We start from the raw sequence: 13,485 nt of genomic DNA on the forward strand, positions 1-13,485 counted from the left end.
GAGTCAGTTAAACACTATGCTGTCCTCAATAAAAATACCATTTTAAAATCCTTTTATTTAGAAGCAGGTGCTGAAACAGCTTTCCTAAGGTAGAGGGTGGACCCTGGTTCTGACTGAGCAACAGTGATCTTCTGAAAATATAAAAGAACCCCTCTGCTCAGTGATCACAAAAACACAGAACTGTTTCATATTAGAGACCAGAATAGATTTCTTTAGACATCAAAGTCAGACAAGCATAATTTTCAGAAGTACATTAAATAATATTTATTGAGTTTGCAATTTCAGGGGCAAAGCTATAATCTCAGTCCCAGCTAATCACACACTGTGGCATGTCACCCTCATGTTCTTTCATCCATTCAACAAATGAACAATAACATGGAACATCATAAAGAGGAGGGTTGAAAAAACAACCCCATGCTATTTTGAAAAAAAGGAAGCAAACGGAAGTCTTGTTCTCATTCACAAATACACTTGCCTTCTTGATTAAGCATACTATGTTTTTATGGAAGAACAGACTCATCCTCCCAATGTTTGGGAGAAGGTATGGGATGGTTGATCTGAAAGAAAGTAAAACTATGTAGAAAACAGAGCTTTTCCATATGACCACAATAACAGCGAGATGGTTAATACAGACTTCAGACTGCAAAGAATTCCTCACAAGAGGGAAATACACTTTCTTCTTAGCAAGTCCTTGTGTCTGGACTGATTCTGTGGGTGCATATGGTTAAAAGACCACCAAGAGCCTGCCTGTAAAATCTTACAGCAGAGGTTGTTTTCATTTTCACTTCATGGTGAAGTGGTTTTCATTTTCATTTCATGGTGACCCTTCTGGATAATTAAAAATGTCATTACATAATGTACATAGATATTCATATTTACAGAATAAATGGCAAAAGAGGGAATTAGATACAATGACGTTTATGTCCAGGCATTAACAAACGAGATCCCTTGTTTAGACTCAGGGATTATTCATAGCTCCTTTAACAAAGTCCTTGTCTCTGCACGAGTCCTCTTACTTTGCAAACGAGAGCCAGCATGATGTCTCACTCTAAGAAATAGATGCTTGCTCTCCCTTAAACCATGGTCATGACCTTCAGAGAGGCAGGTTGGAACCTCCTAATCTTCTTCTTTAGTGCCTTTGAAGCTTTGATGCGACAGATTTTGGGCACTGGAGGAAGAGCCTTGGAAGAGGCCTGGATAGTCACGGATTGTCTGACTGAACCTTCAGGCCAAATCAGGTCACTTTCATCCCCCTCATCATAATCAAGAGTAAGGCTGCTGCTGCCGCTGCTGCTGCTGCCCTCCGAATCGCTTTCACTGGACTCGCTGTCCCCAAATCGGTTGGCTGTGAAGTCGCTGACCTCGCCTTCGCTGGTCTCTGCGATGGTGGAGTGGAAGAGGGAAGCGCACTCCGCGGAGTACTCCGAGTGGTCGGACTCGCTTTTGGCACAATCGCCGTGGCGCTGGCCCTTGGAGCGAGCCCTCATGCTGACGGTGCGCAGCACGCCGGCTCTCCTTGCCGGCTGCCGTGGCGCTCCCAGCCCAAAGCCGTGGGACACGCTGGCCGGTTGGGCCTTGGCAGAGATCTCCACCGTGGACTGCCACTTGCGCTGCTTCCTCCTGCTGGCTGTGTCTACAGAAGCTGCTTCCAGGGAATACAGCGCGTTGGCAGAGGCTCCGTAGAGCTCTGGTCTGGATGGCGCAGTGGGGAGCCTGACCTGCACCGGGAACAGACTGGACTCTGAGCATGATCTGCCAGCCATGTCACCAGAATACGAAGGTCTCCGCACGAGGCTCTTCATTCCTTGTGGTCTTTGGAGCTGATTCCACTCAGCAGGCAGCCTGGTGGCCCCATGAGACCCTCTCACCTTCTCCATGCAGAAGGTTTGCTTCCCAGGCCGAACGACTTTTTCGCTGTTCCTTCTCTTTATCTTCACTGCCTTTGTTTTGGAGCTGGCAAACTTCACTCGGACTTGATGGGATTCTGCAGGGACAAACTGAGCGTGAACAAACTCAGCTCGTGCCACTCGTTCATGACCCCCAGCGTAAGCCAATTTGGCATTGCCACACCTTTTGATGGGCAGTTTTTTGGGTGGGACAGCTCTAGCATTCCAGGTGTCTGGGCTAGAGTCCCCTTGACACAGCTGTGAGCAGGACAAACTGCGCTCCACGCTGCTCTCTGTTGCTTCTGCCAGAGGAGAGCCCCTTGCTGCTGACTTGGCAGGATAACAACTATTCACAGCTGATGGCTCTGTGTCAGGCCGAGTGGATGACTGCTCTTCATTCATACAGCTCATGGTCTCCTGCTGCTTGGCACATTCCCCCTCTGGCACCTCTCTTGACAGCTTCCCTTCAGCTTTGTTACTCTCCAGAGAACTCGTCTGTTTTTCCAGCTGGCTACTGCTGCTGTTAATTTTCACTCCACCGGTGCTGGGGGTTATAATGAGTCTCGGGTGCACTGAGGCCGGCTGGCTCTTTGGTGAAACCCACTCGCCGGCCTCAGCCCGACTGCTCCCTTTGCATCTCGTCAGCTGCAGTAATTTATTGATGTAACCCCCTGGTTTGACCTCAGTGACTGGCCTAGTCTTAATCAAGCTGGGACCTGTCACACTAGGCATAGGTTTGCTGGGAGGAGCTTGGAAGTCTGATTCTGGGGATGCTCCCACCAGGGAGAAAAGGGGACTTTGTAAAGCCACTGCATGGAGGGGGCTTGGGTAAGGATATACATCAATGCCATTCTTGGAGACCAAGTCATTCTGGAATTTGGGGTCCATGCTGAGCAAGTGCATGTCTCCATTATGGCACAGAGGCAATATGGATTTGGGATCCATTTCTTTCTGAAATCTAGCATCCGCTGGAATGAGTCTTTCCAAGTCACCTATATGGTGGATGAAAATAAACAACCTAATTAAATCACAGACAATTACATTCAACCTGGTTCATGCTAGAAGTGGTGTATCAGAGAGATGTGATAGCTTTCACTAAAATCAGTAGCAGGGATAAAGAAAGTAATTTCAGTCTTCGAAGGTCAATGAATTACTTTAAAGCTTTTATCACCTAAGCATAACAGAATTTAAAATGCCTTTTAATGCCAATAATAAAACTCTTACCTTTGCAGGAAATTTAAACTGTGCTACTTGGATGAAAGTAAATCTGTGCATATAGAAAAAAGTTCTAAAATGTCACAGACTAGCAGGAACCCAACTGGACGAAAACAAGGGATTATTTTTATTTCATAGTAGAAAAGCCATAGAAGAATGAATAGAAGAATCTTTATTTTCACAGAGGAAAATAATCTAAGGCTAACTACTCAGGCAAGTGGGAAGCGTAGCCCCTGAAAAAGACATTTATAGACACCTAGTCCTATCTCTTCTATTTTGGACTAGTGTTAAGGGTGCTGTAATTTACTCTTGACTGCAGCACCCTCCTTCCAGAAGCATCTCATAGGCACAGAGGAGATTCTTCCTGTATTCTTGTGTGAAGAAAGGTTGTTCCATCCAGATATGCCATTCAATAGAGCTGCTCTATGGTGCTGTGTTACCATTGGGACCAAGAATAGTGGAACCAGTTGGCTTGGATTTCCCTATACTACAGTGCAGACTTCAGTGCCAACAGATCCTCAGCTAACCAGTTTCGTGGGTGCTTCATGCTATCATGAAACCAAATCATCACATTCAACCACATCATTCACAAACTATGTGAATAGTCACAGGATGACTATCCATGTCCTGTGACAGGAAGCTTTTGAAAGACCACAGAATTTTGGGGTGGTCTGCAGTGTGCTACCTATGCACAGACCTGTCACAGCAAAGGTTAGGATGATAACCTAACAACCTAATTTCATAAAGAAAATTCTTTAGAAAATTGTTTGCAGTGCGTAATGCTGCACTCTTTTGCAAACAAACCAGGAAGGAGTCAAAAGCATGCTGTGCTCGCAGTGTCTCAGCAAGCTTTCTGCTTGCCACTGAAAGAAAAGGCAATTGATCTTCCCCTCTCCAAATGATGATTTGCTGAAGTAAAATCTTGATTCACTTGCTGCAATGTGGTCAACTTCACAAGAATTGTTTCTTCAAGACTATACCCACTACTATCCCTCTACTTTTGTTTCCCACTGTGAAGGAAGTAAGAGGCTGTAGCCAGAAAGAAAGGCTGAAGGAGGTATGCAGTCTCTCTCCCACACCCTGCTCAGTATTAGCTATCCCTTTTTGTGCTAGTCTATCTCTACATAAAAAAAAAACATCAAGCCCCTGGAGTCTCAGCAACTTTTCGAGGCAGGAAAGTTTATGAGAGAGCAAAATTTCTGCAATCTGAACATGGAAGCCATGGGTCACTAAGCTCAGCTTCATCCTCAGCCTTTCACAAACCTTAAGAAGACTTCGCTTTTATACTATAATTACTGCCATCCCTTCAGGTACATCTACACACCTAAATATAGACTAGGTGGTCTTTGTTTCTGTTCCAAGCAAGCCAGAGGTGAGTTAGCTCAGGTCAACTAGCTGTGAGAATGATTCCAGAGTGGCACAGTACTTGAAATGATGTTCCCCATAGCTTCCTTGTTTCTATAATGGAACTGCTACACATCTCACTGGATCACTCTAAGAACTGTACTAACACCAGATTGCTTTGAGGCCATAGAAGAACTTGTGATAAGAAGTGGTATGATGTCACTTTACAGATGGCAAACAAGAGATTTGGAATATTAAGACTTTTTTTGGAAGTTATGATGCAAATTCATGGTGGATCCACTTTTAGGCTCATGACTGGTTTCTAGATAGTCAGTTAACTTTTTGCATTTGTCGTCCCTAACTGTACATAATAAATTATGAAAAAGTCATTGTGTGAGTCAACATTAATTTATGTAAATAGGGAATTTTGAGTTTATTTGAAATCTTTCATACATCCCTGCACTTTCACACAAGGCATTTAACACTGAAACTTCTCTGAATTCACATGAAGGTCATTTAAAAAAAAGTATCTCAATATTTTTTATGATTTTATCTCATACACTAGAGTATTTTTCCTTTTCTAAATGTGTAGGTCTTCGTATTTGTTGTTGTTCCATCCACATTATTTTTTATTGATTCACTCTAGTATTTGTTACTGTTTAAAAGTATCTGGAGTATGGAGACAAGGGCAAGTTGGACAGTAAATGGTTTGGCTCTGTGGTTTTTGATCCACTCTCACTTTATGTATTGAAAATGAGAACTATATATTGATTACAGATGGCCTAAGACTAATAATCCGGAATCTGCCCTTCTCTTGAATGAAATATCCAGTTCTGCTATCAATTACCTGTGGAAACTGGCCTTGGTCTGGACCTGGCAGGAGTCCCAGAAACATCTCTGCTAGCTGCAATCCAACATCCATCGCTGACATAGGTTCCCTGCTGTTGGAAGCTGGTGGTGTGCACAGTAGTTTCATCTGCAGACTTGGGTCGGTAATCAAACACACTGAGCCTCGCTTTAGGGTGTTGAGAGCTGGGTAAGAGATTGGTGTGGGAGGAGGAGATGGACTCACTGTACACAGAGGTGCAAGAATTGGAGAGCGAGCAAGAACCACCATCACTCAGGTCATAGAATCCTGTAGAATTAAAATAAATAGGATATTTCATATTTACAGCAACTAAACACACTCTGTGGAAGAAAAGTGCAGAGAATAAAATAAATCTTCATTTGCTATGTGCCACAAGCCTAAGTTTATGATCATTTATAAGGGTAACATCAGCAGAGGTATACTCTAATTCAACCAACTTTTATTGGGCTTCTGCATATTTACTTAGGCCGTGAGCCAGCTTGGCACGCACATGCCTGCTTAGTTCTGAGGGTGGGATGGGATGAAGTGCTGCACCACTTCATGCCCAGTTCTTCACTGGAGAACGTCCTTGGGGAATATGATGCAACTGGTGTAAGACAGGGACTTCTGGCACTGTTGTAACTTGTACTAGGTGTGTACAAACACGGACTGGATGAGTGGATTGGATAGAGCAAAACTAGAGCAAAACTCTGTGATCAGAGCTGCCAAGTCTATGATAGCTGGAATGTCTAGGGGCAGAGGATGGAGAAGATCTTCTCTCTCCAGGTATTGAGATAATTTCCAGTAATTGTGGAAGCATTAGAAAAGGCTTTATGTAAATTCAAGGTGGAAATTGTATTATTCCTCTCTATAACAGAGAAGAAATATTTTCTTTTGAACTATGTGCATGTGCCTAAGCACACTACTCCTGAACTTAAACACACAACAGAAACTTGTACTTTTTATATGCTCTCTAAGTACCAGGCTGCAAATCTGCACGCTATATTCAAAAAAGTAAAAAAAAAAATCTCCTTGTCTCACTGAAGACTTGAGGCTTTGCAAAAATTCTGTTTAAAAGAACTACTTTCATTATCTCTGACTAGATAACAGAAACCGGTTTTAACAGACATCCCAGCTATAAAAGTCTGCAGTACAGCTCTCTCTGTGAATCAGACAAGAAACCTGATACCCAGTATCTTTCTGTAAAGAGTAAAGCTCTCTGTTGCGGTAGTTTTTTCTCAGTGTCTTTTAATAGTGCTGTTTTGCTTCTACATAAATTCATTTGACAGGCGCACAGCAATAGTGATTTTCAAAGCCCTAGTGAGGTTCAGAACCCTTCCTGGATTCAAGCAGAGTGTTGATATTGATGTTGGTCTCCACTTCTTTTAAGCAGTCTAACCATTTTACCACTGGTCATTCTACACTGCACAAGGTAATCAATAAGTAAATCTGTCTCCTTCTCCTTCCAAGTGTGGCTACAAGGTTCATTAAAAAAAAAAATCCAGAAAGAATACTGCTTGAGGAGTGAGCACTTTCCAAATAAATCAGCTTTGCAGGAAAATTCCTACCAGCTCTATGAGTCCACTCTGTGCCAGATGACTATTATCCACCTCAGCCATGGGGCATCGTTTCTGACCAAATAATACAGAGAGTTTTGCTTAGCAGTTGACACTCTTCAGTACTCCTATCACCATACTCCTGGGGATAAACAGCCAAGTGCATATTACCTGAGCTGGGTCGGCTGTCACTATCCAAGTATTCACTGGAGGTCTTACTGACGTCCAATTTCAGCTCACTTATTCGCTGGTCTAGCTGATCCAGGTGGCTTTTCAAGCCGAGATCCTGTCTCCTCAAACGAGACTAAATCAAGGGAAGAAGAAGGAAATGAAGAATAATCACCGTTAGAATCTCAGCAGCAATGCATGAATTCACCTGTACCACCTGTACCAGCAAGATTCTATTCTCACAAAGTGTTTTCTTTAGCTAGGGACTGTTGCAGCTGGCTCCCTGTAACAAGACTGACCTCATGGACAAGGACAAAACATTTTGTTTTTTAGTATATATTGTCTTCTGCCCAGCTAAACATGTTCTCAAAACTCACTCTGAAGGTACTTATTTTAACTTTTGGCTTTTCTGTTACACCCATGGCAGGAACTGTATCTCCAAATAGGACAGAAGTCTTTAAACTAATTCACGTATTCTCATTGCATCACACTTTGCCATAGGCTGCCTCTGAGCAGAGGAGGAGATAAACGTTATGGGTTGTCTGCATGAACTCATAAGATCTGCTGGATGAAAGGAAACCACTGTGGTTGAGGTATCTTATCATCTATTTTACTGCAAGTTTTCCTTGCTTGTCTTGTGGCCAGTTATCTCCATGCATTTCCTGGAAGGATACAGTGGCATTTGAATACGGTGGGGAAATTACTGTATTGAAAATAAATGGTGTCTCAAGCTTGTGAATAATCCCGCAGAAGCCAGCAACTACATCTGTTGCCTGCTGCAATCCCTGACCAGGCTGATCTGAGGCAACAGCTCCTGCAGTTGCTCCTCCAGTATTGATGCCGTCAGCTTGGCAAGGCAGATGGCCAGGCGTGAGGTACCAGCCAAAGAACCACAGTTGGTTTCTGTCACAGACTTCTCACATGGCACCTGGCAAATAATCTAAAGCCCAGCCACTATTTAGGCAGCTTCTAATTATATCACACCTCACCATCCGTTCTACAGTACTTTAGAAAGGTGGTTTCTTGAAGTTGGTTGTAAAGTTGTGCTCAAAGCCCTCAAGGGAATGAGTTTCCACTCAGTAATGGTAAGAAAAACATTATTAAGGTTCTTCTTTATGTGTACATTTCATGTTTAAAAACACAAGTGGCAGTTCTAGCAGCATTTCCAACCTCAAATATATAAAAATAAAAAATCTAGATCCCTTGAACCAATTAAAGTATCTTAAAAATTAAATGATGGGCAGAAAATCAAGATCAGTATATGCACATTTTTGCCTCCTTCCTTTTGTACAAATTATTCAGCTTTTAACATTTGCATAGGTTTCACTATCACTATAAATACTAAAAGAAAAGAAAGCTAAGATCCTAAGGTACTTGGTAAATTATTAGAAATTGTAAGAAAAAAAAATACAGATGCCCTGAGTTCCAGAAGAAAACTCTTGGGGCTGGTGATGCTGCTGAGAAGGAAAAAAAAAAAAGATATTTTTAGCATGCTTTTAAAGAGGACTGGAGTAACATATAAGACACTAGAAATAAAGCCCCTTTTTGTTAGAGTCACTCATCTAGAAAGGTTTAAACTCAAGAGGCTCATTACTGCTTCCTAGGAAAATCCATAGTGATGTTCCCTCTTCCTGTTTCACATAAACAAAAAAGAAGATAAGAAATGGATAATAATGGAGATTTTCCATTTCATCTGAATGATGAATGTATGACCTCCTCAATACTTCTTTATTTCATGGTAAAAAAGCAAAACCATGCCGTGCCTTCTTCAATCCCACCTACTCAGGAAATCACCAAGTTTTGTTTCCATGGCTGGAATTAATTGCTTAATGATTAATGTTTTGCCAGCCAATCCCTCAGTCTGTGGTTTCTGATTAATGGCAGAGAGGCCACAAGGCTCTCAGGTATTCAAGCATTATTTATTATACCTCCAGGTTCTATCTGCTCCTTCACAGCATTTTAACCAACACACATGATTTACATCATCGTTTTAACCCTTTTATGGTGCCTCACACCACTGAGTTTTCATGTTTCCAGCCGCTGACCCAGCTTTGATCTTTCAGTTAACTACTTCTGCACTCTAAGAAGAGAGGCATTCCTCAAACCATTTGGATAAGAATGACTTTTCCGGTGTGTTTGTTCCAAGCTGTTATTGCTCCAATACCCACTCCAGGCAGCACTCAAAACAGTAAACCCTAAACATACTCTTTATTCACAACGTGAATTTTACATGTGACAAAACCTTGCAGGTAAAACCATCTGTTTGCTTTGGGCAATGCAACTGTGAAGACTTCTGGACACTGCACAGTATGGGACTAAACTTTCCCAATCAACATGTACTATCAATGGACTACAGTTTTGGGGAGGTAAATCTGGGGTATCACCATACCACCCATTTTTCAGAGAGAAACACTCTCTGAAAAGCAGGTTCCTTTACACCAACATAAGCAGGCACCCCAAATCATGGCACCAAAAACCACTGGTCCTACTTGACTATTCTTCTCAACTATTAATCTCTTCAGTCAAAAGGAAGCTGTTGATACTTCTTGGTAGTAGATTAGCATCCTATAATTCTATTAATCTGACTTCATTCTGGAATGCCCAAAACATAGCATGCTTTTCTAGTTTTGCCTATTTAGGAATTAGTCACCTATGGGTCTTTTTTGCAACTGATGGTCAAAGCAGCCTGTTTCAGAGGGAAATTATTATCATCTATGCCAGATGTAATACAGCAAGGTAAATTCCTTCCAGAAGGACCTCTTTCTCTCAGCTGACAAAATTTTGTTATTTAAAAATAAATATAAAATCCCTGTTTTAAAAAATGTTTTCTTCTATTTAAAATTATCCGAAGGGAGAAAACACTGTGTAAAATGCAAGGCACCAGGTGTTTGGTTTTTTCTCTTCAGTATGTGTCCCTTCTCACATTTTTATAACATCATAAACCACCCGAAAGCTTGCAAAACAAAATCATCAGATGCAAATCAAATAAAATAAGGTTTATAAATATGTCCTCTGAGGAAAGAGCTGAGAAAATACTGGATGTCGAAGCCTTCGATATCCACCTACGCTGACAGCAATCATAGATTCTTTTCTTTACATTAGCCTGAATTGGCATCTCTTGTTTTTCCTCTTTGTCACCATAATACAGTTTGGCTAAGAGCAGTTTAGCACCTTCAGGATCTCTGATAGTGCGTGGCACCACTTAACTCTGCTCATCTTCAGCTACAGAACTGACCCTGCCTGTGCTTAATTTGCAGTTGCCAGAAAAGACCTTGGCCACCAAAAAGAGCCACTGGTTAGGGCAAAAATCAGCATGACTGTTAGGGGTAGCAGACTGCCTACAGCAGAGTGCTAGAAGGCCAGCTGATCACTGTCTCTGGTAAATGCTGTTGGGGAAAAGACTGAGATTCTGGAATGGCATCCACACGTGGTGCCTACGACATTTGATGGCTCTGCTCTGTTATTCCCACTAATCAGACTTGAGTCCTTAAGGTTTCTACCTCTGCTCTCCCGTTTCTCACCCTACCATCATAGGAAAAGCCTGGCTTGACTTTTTATCTGCCTTGCTTCCATGGCTAAGATGCCTTGAGCCACTTTCAGCTGACACAGCTTTCTCATTTTGTGTTGTGAGGACCAAACTCTCAATGAATTAAACTGCGACCATGCTAAAGCTCAGGGCTACAGTCCTCCTTGAAATCTGGAGCAAGGTGCACTGCAAGGCAAAGTTACATTTACACTGTTAATGGGATTCTCAGTCTGAAAGCTTATAGAGCAGCAATCACATTCTGTACCAACCATGGGCCAACAACAACAGCTGTTGAAGATGTATCGCTCCTTAAGCAATGCTGTGCTTTGCATTTTCTGTTGTTTTCAATTTTAATTTCATTTCCTGCAATCATGAACAGAACTACTATGGGTTTTAAGTGGAATACACTGCTCATGAGTCACTGGGAAAGTTTTCAGCATGTGGTCATTGAGATCCTAGATCTGTGAACTACTTCTATAAGGACTGTGAAAAGCCTGTTTTAAACAGGGTTTACTTTGCTATTAAGGAGATACTCTACTCAGATATACATCTGCAATTTGCAAGGGGAAAATACCAATGAAGGTACCAGGAGGCCTGAACAGTACAGTCTGAAAAGCCCCCAGCAGCCATGGGTCAATCAGAAGAGGTCTGTATTACTACCTTAAGCATTCACACAACTGTATTTTTGCTGAAGAACCTGTCCCTGGATTTATGTAGTTCTGAGTCATTCTTCTCAAGCTTTACGAACACTTCCCTCCCAGGCATCCCAAGAGACATGTTTCCTATAATTGCACTGGCACCTACTGGCGAAATCTGTCCCTCTCTGGAGGTGTGCAGTTATTCTTGAGTCCACTCAACTCCTGCATTTCTAAAGGGCAGCAATTAAAGGCCTTTTTTCCCTTCCATTTTAATGGCTAGTTCCTCCCACGTTCTTGGAAAGCCTTGTAAGGTGCAAGTAAATTCCTGACAAATTACTCTTCTCTTTTAATATTTTATTTGAAAAATATTAAGACAAATGTGTAATTACAGCACAACAGCTGAAATGAAAAAAAGTAGTCACTTATGATCAGAGCTCATTGTGGGATTCTGTTACAACACTGGCCTCAAACAGGCAATAGATGCCTTCAATTCTTTTGTTATTTAAGAAAAAATAATAAAAAAAAGTAGAACCGTTACTTAAGATTATCAATGATGGGTAATAAAGTGGCTGGCTGTCCACTTGTCTTGCATTTTCCTTATTTAATCAAGATATGCCCGCTGCTGTGTTTTCACACAGTGATGGCTAGGTTTCCCTGAAGGCTAAAGCCCATTTTATCTTGAGATGCTGCCTGAGAAAGCTGCCTACGGGGAGCGAATAACCGTGCTGTTTTCACACCTGATGGATAACTGATGGCCAAGACTTGCACCAGTACAGCGAGGGAAAGGATTCTGAATTAAGTCTGAGTTTACTGAAGTGTGTAATTGCCTATACTAGAGATTAAAGCTCTTTACCCTTTGATTATTGTCTCACCTATGAAGCTCGTTTCAGCTACAATTCAGAATTGTTTTTTAGCTTAAAAAAAAGCCCCTGTGTAAGTGGCCGGTGTAGCACTTCAAATACAAGGTCTGGCATTCAGTTATTCTTCCCTTTTGATCACACAATCCGTGGAAAGAACAAAGTACTCCCGTCCCACGAAGCGTTTCCTTGCAGATCGACTCCCACGGGCGCACATGGGTGCGCGCTCACAGCTGGAGGCGCAGCGGTGTGCGCGCACACACCCACCCAAACCCCCGAGCGCTTATGCAGGTGTATCTCACCCCGCGTCTCTTGATCTCCTATGCAAGCGGCTGCTGCCGCTGAGAGCTGAGCGCTGAATTACTTTAGTTAATCATCGCCTACTCCCCGGCTCCGATGAATGAGCGGTGCCGGACTAACAACTTCTCGCCAGCGCTGCCGCTGGCACTGCGCCCGCCCCCAGCACTGCCCGCTCCAGCACGGGCCGCCCAGGTGAGCCCCGCCGGAGCCGCGGCAGCGCCCGCCCCTTGTAGCCGCTGTGGCGGGGCTCGCCCCGACCGCCCCCGGCCCGGCCGCTCGGCCCTGCCCGCGGGGAACTGCGGCTGGGGGGACCGGCAGTACCGCAGGGGCCGCGGCTGCAGCGCCCTGCCCGCCGGCCCTCGGTGCCGGCACGGCGCCGGCGGCTCTCGAAGGGGAGCCGGGTGTCTGACAGCCCAGGGGCGCTGCAGTCCGTCCGTCCGTCCGTCCGCCCGCCCGCGCTCGGCACCGCGGCTGGGCTCACGGAGCGGGGCAGCGGGGAGTCGTGTCCTGTGCGTCCCTTACCAGCTGCTCCTTCAGGGCGGAGAGGGTGGCCTCCAGACGGTGCTCCTTGCTGTGGGCGGACAGAGGCTGCTGCGGCATGGCCAGGGCGGCCCGCACCAGCTCCCGCTGCTTCTCCCGAAGCACCTGGAGCTCCTGGAGGCCGGCGAGAGCCGCCTGCAGCCTCTCGCCCACCCGGCCGCGATCCCAGCCGCCCGGCCGTGGGGCGCCCAGCAGCATCGTCAGCGCTGGGCCGCGGCACCGGCCATGGCAGGGGGGCGGCGGAGAGGATGCGGGGCTGCTCCCGCCCCGGGCCGTGCCTGCGCGGCGCTCCCCTCGCCCCGTTCCGCCGCTGGCAGCGGAGCGAGTGAAGCGGAGTCGTAGCGGCTCCTACGGTTTTGGAGGAGAGGTGGGGACGGGGGCGGGAGCGAAGGGAAGAGGCTGCGGCTCCAGGCAGCGCCGGGGCCACCTCTCTGCTGGATACGCGGGGCGAAGAGCCAGTACCCAGCGCTCCCTCCGCCCCGCGGGGGCGGCTCCTGCCTGCCCCATCCCCATCCTTGCCTCTGCCCGGGGGCTGCCTTCGCCTCCTCCTCCGCCCCAGCAGCCAAGAGGGATGGGATGCCCGCCCTTTCCCGGCAGAGACCGGGTCC

At 44.9% G+C, this 13,485-nt stretch overlaps 1 protein-coding gene across 1 annotated transcript; it reads right to left on the reverse strand.

Moving 5' to 3' along the window:
- Window positions 1-239: 239 nt before the first annotated feature.
- Window positions 240-13,212, reverse strand: DACT2 (dishevelled binding antagonist of beta catenin 2). Its single transcript, XM_088161455.1, has 4 exons — window positions 12,860-13,212; window positions 7,020-7,152; window positions 5,293-5,580; window positions 240-2,878 (listed from the first exon to the last, which is right to left on the reverse strand). The coding sequence occupies exons 1-4, from the start codon at window positions 13,073-13,075 to the stop codon at window positions 1,074-1,076; spliced, it is 2,442 nt and encodes an 813-aa protein (XP_088017581.1). The 5' UTR covers window positions 13,076-13,212; the 3' UTR covers window positions 240-1,073.
- Window positions 13,213-13,485: the final 273 nt, after the last annotated feature.

Source organism: Sturnus vulgaris, chromosome 3 (assembly GCF_052056855.1).
Source record: "Sturnus vulgaris isolate bStuVul1 chromosome 3, bStuVul1.hap1, whole genome shotgun sequence".
Taxonomy (NCBI): Eukaryota; Metazoa; Chordata; class Aves; order Passeriformes; family Sturnidae; genus Sturnus; species Sturnus vulgaris.